Genomic DNA, 9,391 nt, shown 5'->3' with positions numbered 1-9,391 from the left:
TCCTTTAGAAATTATATCAGTAATTAAATTTTGGTAATGGATATATTTTATGGTTTCTAAAAATGGATGAATTCACTAATTTCCCCAAATATTTAGATAGAAGCCTATGTTTTCAACCTCTTTTGGTTAAGTAGACTATTCTGATGAAGAAAAAAGAAATAAGTCTGGAAGTGCTTTTTACACACTTTAGTTTAAAAAATATTAAACATGGGGATATCTTGCACAATGAGTTTTGGAAAAGTCTGTGTAATCAAGCAAGTTATCAGAGATCTTCACGGAACTGCTTTGATAACAAAGTTGAGCCACTTGATAAGAACCTTGAACTTCCCACACTGGCTGGATACATATATCACCCCAAGAGCAGGGAAACAATTCACACTCTCCCTTCCCCCCAAAACACAAATACCCCTCTTTTTGAGTATTTTGAGTTGAAAACCGAGAAAGCTCACTTGTGCTTGTGGGAGAAGCTGCTTTAAAAAAACACGATAAAGTGGAATAAATTTGAACAGCAAAACGTTAATTAAAAAAATGCACCACAGACACTGCATCACTAAGAAAGCCAGTAACTTTACTGAATTGTCTGCAAAATACAAATTATACCTTATTTCCAGCAGGAGAAACTTTTGAAAATTCCCCACTTTTATTCACTACAGACAGCTGAATTAAGTCCCTTGAGATACACAGATGTGGTTTAACTTAGTTATAACATCTTGTCATCTAGTGGCGACAAAGTCCAGCTTATGCCGCTGTGAGCCTCTATTTGAATATTTGTTGCAAATGCTTGTATGCCCTCATTTACAAGCTATTTTAATTACTGTCATTTAATGGAAACAAGTCCCCAGAAAAAGAAAAAGAAGAAAAATGATACAGCAAACCATCTGAAGCAATCCAAGTCCTATGCCTACAGTGACCCAGGGCTGCTTCGCTCCAAGAGAACACTGGTAATGCATTCAAACCACAACAGAATCCGTCTCTTAGCTGACCTCTCTGAATTAAACTGAGGTATGGATCAATTTGAGGTATGAACAGGGAAGGCAAAATGCAATACCCGATTATGAAAATAACCAAAATGGACAAATTTAATGTAGAAGATATGTGGCTTGGATTGCTCCACATCTTTGGTTAAAACGTATTAAGAAAAGCCTTTAATTACATCTTGTAGTCTGAAGCATTCTAACAGACACCAGTATTCCATCCATCTTCAAAAGATCTGTAGTGGCAGGAAATTAACGCCATATAAGTGATGACATCACAGCAGACGGCACAAACGGGAACAGATGAAGTACGCCATGCTTAGGCAACAGCATTTATTGGGGGTTCAAGTGGCGGCTTCTTCTTTAAAAAAAAAAAAAAACTTTTTTTTTTCTAAAGAAAGAAATACAAAGCATTTACTCTCTGGAGTAAAAAACAAAAACAAGGATAAAGGGGGCAAAAAATGCTATCTCTAAGTTAGAAGATGGGTATGTAAGAAAAATAAATACATAAAAGTGTGAGAGGGCAGACATTTTTTTTAAAAAGTGTATTGGAACTTTTTAAAATTTTCACCTTAGTTAACCTTAAAGTGATCTGAGGATGATAGGTATTTTTATATTCATCATTACAAAATGCTAAATTCCACCTTTGGGAAAAAATAAGCCATTTTACTAAAAAACACAATTTTAAAAAAGGTTGAAATGAACAGCCTTCCACGCACCAATGCATACAGGTTGTGCAGCTTGCGTATATTGCATCAGTTTTACCAGTATTTAAGCTTAATATTACCAAAAAATCTTCTAAAATAGGATTAGATATAACAATACTTGTAAGCTGTGTAAAATGCCACTTATGGTTCTTTTACTTGCAATGAAGAATGTTGCCTAAAATGTTACTCTAGGATGGGTTATGTAAAATAACACTCCCTCAGGGCTCTGCCCTAAACTCCTGAATACAAAGGATTTACCATGATAAAAACCCAAAACCGTACTAGCTTTGCAAATACAATAAATGGTAAATTACAGATAAGGTATAAGGGTAAAGATAGACAGCGATTGTTTACAGAAAGTGACTCATCACAATCAAAATTGTGCTTCTTCTCATTAAATCATCTTCAAAAAATTCTCAGATTATCCCTTTGCTATCTTGCCACCACTTTATATGAATTCAGTAGTGGGAACAAGAGATGACTGGCATCCATGTTCAAGTGATTCTGTTCTTTTCATGTTCTTATAAAACTATTGTCAGAACTGCTATAAATAGCCAGGGCTTCTGCTGGTACTCTAGCTTACTTTATCTTCAGCGTTAGAAAATCACTTTTTCTTTCTTGCTGAGGCAAATTGCACGTAAAGAATTAATATGGCTATTTTTTCATATTTTCACATAATGACCCTTTCCCACCCACTGGTAAGTTATTGATAAAGAGTTTTGAAATGACAAAGAACATTTGTGACATTTGCATATTTTGTACATATCAACTTATAAGGATGGGTTCTAAGAATGGGATCAAATTTATGGCGAGGAAAATAATTTTCTGTTTTTCCCCCTATGTGTGGATGTGTACGTGTGTGTGTGTGTTCAGGGATGATTTTCTGTTTTTCCTCTGCATAAATGTTTTTCTTTCATGTTCCATGGATACCTGGAGTAGTGGGATATATGAAATGATTGATTTTTTTTGTTTGATTTAGTATATAAAACGTTAGTACAAGGCAGGCTAGCATCCTATATGGATAGAAACAAAGGTGCATTGTGGTCTAATTGTGGATTTCAGATCAAGTTAAGAAAAATATAGCCTAGTTAGTAAGGTCTCTTGGCTTTTGCCACCCAGCGGCAGCCTTTTGCAATGAGAAACACATAGCAACTATGCAAGAAAAAGAAAAAACTGGATAAGAAATGTCCTACACCTGATATAGCAGTGTCAATCTTACTGTCTATCTTCTTTGCTGTGTATGTCAATGTGTATGACTGGAGATGAATCGACAGATCTTCACATTCCAAGAGAAAATCATTCCTAGACTGAAATCTCTTTTAAACAATATATATCAACTTTCTTTTATGGCACTCACTTTTTAAAGGGTCTGAAAATTAATCCCTTATAGACGAATATTAGACAAGAGTCATCATTATTTTTTGAAAATTAAAAAAAAAGGGACATAGAGAGGTTCTTTAATGGGATTTCTTGAAATGGCTATTAAATCTCTTTATTGAAGAAAAAATAGATGACATACATGCTTTATGCAGAAGTGACATTTGGGGGTCCTGACACACCGGGATTGTTCAACAGTCCTATATTGCTGACAAGATTGTTAAGGGTCAGGTAAAATAATTAAAAACGGATGACGAAGCAACTATCCCTTTACCTGCTTCCTTCTTATCTAGCACCCAGTCTTTCACATTTTTCTTCTGTGGGAATTTATAACTCATGCATAGAGTAAACTCCATATCACTTGTTTCTAGGGCTATATTGGCGGGACATGTGCCCCAACACAGCTCTCTCTTCTGGGCATATTTCTTAAAAGCGTTATCAAATTCTAGGCTGAAAACCAACCATATCATTTAGGATATGGGCAAGTTTAGGGTATGCACTTACTGAATTCCAAGATGCTTGGTGAAATGGTGAGATCAGAAAGGGGCCCTGCATTTGATAAAAATGCAAAAACAAAAACAAAAAAAAATAGCATGAAAGAAACTAATTAGTATATACAATGGATGTCAGTTGACCCAATTGATTGCTAATGGGTTAAAAACAATTTAGGGTGTTGCAATGTGATATGTTCTAATCCCACAGGTTATCCTTTTGACAGCTGACCTTGAACTTATAAAATGTATGCAGAGTAAAAGAAAACAGAAAGAAAATAGTTACTCAAATGTGCAACTGCACAAATATACCCCCCTCCCGCTATTAAGATAACAAAACTTCTGCTATTACCATAATATTATATATATTAGAAAGCTATACACAAGCATGTTAATTTCACAGATTTTTTAAAAGATTCTTAATATTTTATATAATTAGAAATACACATTTCAAAAACAAAACTTCTACAAAGAGAAAACAGTTATCTTGGTTAGCAAAGCATGGAGTTCTTCATGGCTTAGGGTAGTGCTTTCTATACAAAAAGTCCTTTTTGGTTTTTTTACAGGACTGTTTAAAATATTAGCGAAGCTATCAAGGGGGAAAAAAACACATTTTGGCTTAGGTAAACTACAAAAAGCCACAAATGCTTTGCAAACTCTGTCTTACCTTTTATATGAAAATAAGCAAAATGTAATGTACATATTTTTATATTTTTATTTAATAAGAGATGCAGACCCAGATTTATTTATTTATTTAATTAAATACGTTAGCCCTCAAACTCCACATTTTTAAAAATAGGTATGGTCCTCTTTTAATGGTCGTTGATCCTTTCTCATGAGTGCCATACACCAAGGATGTGCCTGCAGGTTTGTGAGCGATCTCGGGGTGGGTGTTAGGTGACCTGATGTGTTCCTAACATTTAACCGTGGCCACCCTTTGCCGGGTCTGTCCAAGACATCTATACACTTTTCTATATGTTGCATAACAGCTGCTCTCTCTTTCAGTAAAGATCTGCCGCTTTTGGCAAATGTTTCCTTTTGTCTATTTACATGTAAATAACGTTGAACCTGCAACATGACACTATCTATTGTAACATACATTTTGCAAAGGAGCACAACAGTGAAAAGAAGTTAGCCTTAAAATCTATTTTGTACAAGTGTTCTGTTGTACAACTCAAGTGCTAAGCTTATCTCAGCATTTCTGTTTATCTTTATACTGTATCACTGAGGCAATTTAAAAGTACTTTTACAAAACAGAGTACCTGACTTTTTTTTTTCCACACACAGCACATATAATGCATATCGACCCCCCTTCCCCATTAAGGTATAGCACACACACACACTGCAAGGAAAAAAAAAAACTATTAAGTAATAATCTGATCATGTTGCCCATCCTTCAGAGAGTCGCATGCGCTTGACTGAGGGACTTTCCCTTTCGTCCGGCGAAGGTCTGGTGAGTCCAATGGGGGAGTGGAATTCGTTCCGGTGATCCTCTCGGTCGCTGCCATCGTACGAACTGCTACAGCTGCTCAAGCTGTCAACAGGAGATCTCCCCGCCTCGTGGCGCGTGTGTTGTGGGTATCTCGAAGGGGTGGTGGTACGGTCTCTAGGAGGAGAAACAGGTTCTGACTTGATGTTGAGGCTTTGAGTAGAAGGCAGGGAGAGATTTGAACTCTGAGATAAATGAGTGCTAGTGCAAGCTCTGTAGGAGGAAAGGAAACCCAGTTACAGATGGAGGAGGCCTGGAGCCCCCAGGAACTCACAATTACATTAAAACATCAGCTTAAAGATTTGCATCGACAACAGAGCATGCCCAGAGGAGAGCGTGTTTGAAAGCACCTGGGGGCGTCGCCTTCTTAGAGCAATTGGGATGCTTTTGTTGATTTGCCCCGTAATAATTCCAGCATTTAACTAGTCCAGGCCTCATGAATCATACCTCTAGTCTCTCACAGCCTCCCTAAATGTACAGGTTACCGGTTCAGGAAGATTTTTAACAAGACACGCTGGAAAAAGCATTTTCTATGTCCATGGAATTTCTCCCTAGGCTAGTTCCAAAATGTAATCCAAGATTTAACAATAGGGCTTAACAATACAGGGTTTAGGTTCTGAATTAGACTTCTTTGATTTACTAATGCCTGTGTTTGAAAATGATTGTAGAGGGCTTATTATGGATATAAATGTTTCCCTGAATTTAATATGCATATTAAGTTCCACAGTCTTCAGAGAAAGTGAAGAGAGTTCAAATTTCAAATAAATAGAGTCCATAAAATGCTACCTATAACCGTTTCTGGTGAAAAGCTTAGGATCGGGAAAGATGGGGAAGGAAATTTTAAGTATTGGCTTAAAAACACTTAAGACTTCCTATCCCACTAAAACTGAGAAAGAATTTGACTTTCTTCATCCTTTCTCAGTTACATGGGATGAAAATACTGTTTTTTCCCCCATAATTACCTCAATATTATTATAGCTAGTCTCTCCCTGCTGGGATACTAAGACCACTCCTCTAATTTATCATTGTCATTAGTTGATGAATCTGGATTTGCCTAAGGAAAGGTTGTTGTAAAAAAGGATCTAGTGTGATTTTACTGGGTTTATAACCCTTAATCCTCATTTAATTCCAGGATAGCAATAACTTGCCCTTCTTCCAAGGTGTGGGAGAATTTAGATACTTGGAAGTTCTGGAGGGAAAAGCATTAAGCTCTTAGGTGTAGCTAGCAATCACAATGACTTTGATCAGGATAAACCATAGTAATATTGCTGACATCAATTTTAAGATGCTTGTACTGTTCTTACATTCTGAGTGCACTGACATCCACGGCTAGAGTCAGTGTTACTTGTCCATATTGTCAAGAGGGAACAGATATCTCTTTTACGGAGGAGAGTCACAGTAAAGAATCATCCATACAGACACACCCACTTTAAACAGGAAAGCAAACCCACCTACTCATGTATGTGATTACGTTACTTTCCAATGGAGAGAATTAGATAGTATTAAAAATGTCACTGTAAGCAGTGAGAAAACGGGCATGTATTTCAGAGGAAAAAGTGGAGTACTTTGGGGCTGGGCTTTTGGAAGATGCAATTCAGGTTCAAGATACATAGAGATAACAAAATTAGAAATGAGTTTATCTCTGAGTGATGTTTTATACAAAAGCACCACCTACTGGCAAAGAATTACTTTCCTTCTCTTATTAATAGATGAGCTAATGTAGAGAATAACAGAAGGGAGAATTGTTTGTTTCCCTAATAAGGCTTTCTTTCTCTCTCTTTTATGATCTTACAGAATCAAAGCAGTCTTAGCATTTATATCAAGATACTACACATTGAGTGTATATAATTTTCAATCACCTGTTTATACTTTTATTTATTTGTTTTTATTTTACATTGTTTATTAATTTTCTAAGACTTTTAATTAAATTTTTAGAAATTTAATTTCTTAGAAATTAAATTAAATCTTAAAATCTTAGAAAATTAATTTTCTAAGACTTTTAATTAAATACTCTTTAAATCAAAAAGATATTGAAATGAGGAGGGGAACACCTGTATTTCAAAAGGATCCATAATGGTGGACTATTTTATCTTGGCTCAGAGTTACTTAATGATTCATTTTGATGTCACAGGAAATCATCTTTTGATTTCCGGAAGAAAGAATTTTCCTGGCTCTGGATAAGAAAGACTATTTCACTAAAATTTAATTAAATGCTTCTACTAGGAATCACACAACTGTTTAATAATGAATGTCAATTAGGGGTCTGCAGATAAAGTGGCATATCAATAAATACCTTTGCCTGCCCTTTGACATTTAGATTCAGAGGCAGGGTGACATGGAAAATTAGACAAAATTTGGTGAGTTGAACCAGTATAAGCAGTTAATCTGCATAAACTGAGCAAAAAATAATATAATCAAAATGCTGTTTCTTTAATACAGCTTTTGGAAGCTGCTTTTTCTACTTATTCACTCCATTTCCCAAAGTCAGCTGGCTTGTATAGATTTTGCTATATCTCTTCCCCACAAAAGATACAACACTAACTTGTTTATCCTTCCCTACAAACAAATAGGCTAGTCCCTAAGATAAGATACACTTAGTTGGTGGCATTTCATTTGACAGTGAAAGCGTTCATGAAGCATTTTGAGTAGTTCTGGGGACACTAAATCCACAGTAATGCATTGTAAGTGATATCTTAGATTCAGCTTCATTATACTGTGCTATGGGATTCAAAAGAGAATGAAGTTTAATTGGCTAGTCTTCATTATCAAAGATGTATGTTCTCGAAAAAGGAGCATTGACAGCACTTCGCTGTATATATACTAGATTCAGATATAAGCATGTTGGTCTACTTGTTCTTGAGAACAAAATTTTTACAGACACAGATAATTGTGAGATACTTCCTATGTGAGGAGGTGCATGGGGAGACAGAAGCCAGATATGCACGTTCCCATATCCAGTCCTGCTGCAAGCTCCCAGCTACTACAGATGCCTTCCTTCCAGGTGGGGAAACACCGACCTTCCCCATATTGCTGAGAAATGAAACATGACTGGGTAGCTTTATTCAAATTTCTTCCTGCCCCCGCCTGGAAATTAGACTATCAAACTATATGTAACCTAACCTTTTAAAAATCATCTTTACTTAAAGTCATCTCTCAGTATGTACTGAATACCCACATCAACAAGGATGATGATGGAAATGCTTCTAGAAAATAGGTTGTCTTTTTTTTAGGTGGTAGGAGAAAAATACCAAAAAATTTGAGGGTCATTTTCTCAAATATTAGTATTCGAATGACTTTTGCTAACCCTTGATGGCAAGTTCCTTCTGCCAGTCTGCTCTGCCCCCTACATAGGTCAGTTTATGCTGGTTATCTAACTTGCTTAGATAAAATCAGATACTAGATAGTGCTAACAGTATAGCTTTAAGGACTTAAAGGTATTTCTATGAACAAAATAGGAAGAGCTCTTTCATACTTCTTTAATTTTGAGAAAGAATTGTGGCAACCCTCTTGGGCTGCGAGGAATTTCTACTTAGGTGGGTTGAAAGGTATTTTACTCTGCTTTGAACACTGTATCTATCCGAAAGAATGTGAGTCCACCACACAAGCATTTGGGACTACTTTGGCCTGCAAAAATATCAGTTTTTAAAAACTGATTTACATTGTAAGGAATAAAGGCAGCTCATGTAATTTATTTTACAAAAATATTACAACTTTGGGATTTTCTTTTTCTTTTTAATATTTAATCGTGTGAGCATAGGCTAGCTCATTTGAAGGAATCTCCTTTTGAAAACTACTGTGTGTGTGTGCGTGTGCGTGTGTGTGTGTGTGTGTGAGAGAGAGAGAGAGAGACAGAGAGAGAGAGAGGGAAAGAGGAAGGAAGGAAGGAAGGAAGGAAGGGAGGAAGGGAGGAAGGAAGGAGGGAAGGAAGGAAGGAGGGAAAGAAGGAAGGCAGGCAGGCGGGTTAAAATTAGAAGGCCTGGAAGGGGTATCTATTTGAGGGATAAGGGAAGTGATTAAGTGCAATAAAAATACATAACTCAGAGTCAACTCATGCACCATGAGAATTGGTGTTGAAAGAAACTGGAATTAAACAAAATGCTTCATCCTTGGCTGTTGTAATTCAGTTCCTCTCTAGTCCAGGGCTGTCACTTCTTTCTCATTTACTGAAGCCTCTATTAAAGGCAGCAGAGAATTTTGTTCTCCCCATGTAATAGAAGAGAATTTAAAAATTGTAGTGTAGTTAAAATACGTAAATACATGTGTTTTCTATGTAAAAATGCAAATTATTGGGTGTTACTGAAAAGAAAGCCATAGTCGGAGAAAATAACATGGCTTTTGACATTAATAATTTCT

At 36.2% G+C, this 9,391-nt stretch overlaps 1 protein-coding gene across 22 annotated transcripts in view; it reads right to left on the bottom strand.

Moving 5' to 3' along the window:
• Positions 1 to 547: 547 nt before the first annotated feature.
• MEF2C (myocyte enhancer factor 2C) overlaps positions 548 to 9,391 on the bottom strand; it is a 169,490-nt gene continuing 160,646 nt past the window's right edge. For 14 of the 22 annotated variants that reach the window (XM_049708307.1, XM_033401462.2, XM_049708305.1 and 11 more), the window contains one exon: positions 548 to 5,251. In XM_049708307.1, the coding sequence (XP_049564264.1) occupies positions 4,930 to 5,251 (322 nt within the window). In that variant the 3' untranslated portion in view covers positions 548 to 4,929. The remainder of the gene's footprint in view (positions 5,252 to 9,391) is intronic. The other 8 variants (XM_033401535.2, XM_012535997.3, XM_033401497.2 and 5 more) reach the window with 2 other exon arrangements.

This window comes from Orcinus orca, chromosome 3, assembly GCF_937001465.1.
Source record: "Orcinus orca chromosome 3, mOrcOrc1.1, whole genome shotgun sequence".
NCBI classification, from domain to species: Eukaryota; Metazoa; Chordata; class Mammalia; order Artiodactyla; family Delphinidae; genus Orcinus; species Orcinus orca.
This window is presented reverse-complemented; position numbering and strand designations above follow the sequence as displayed.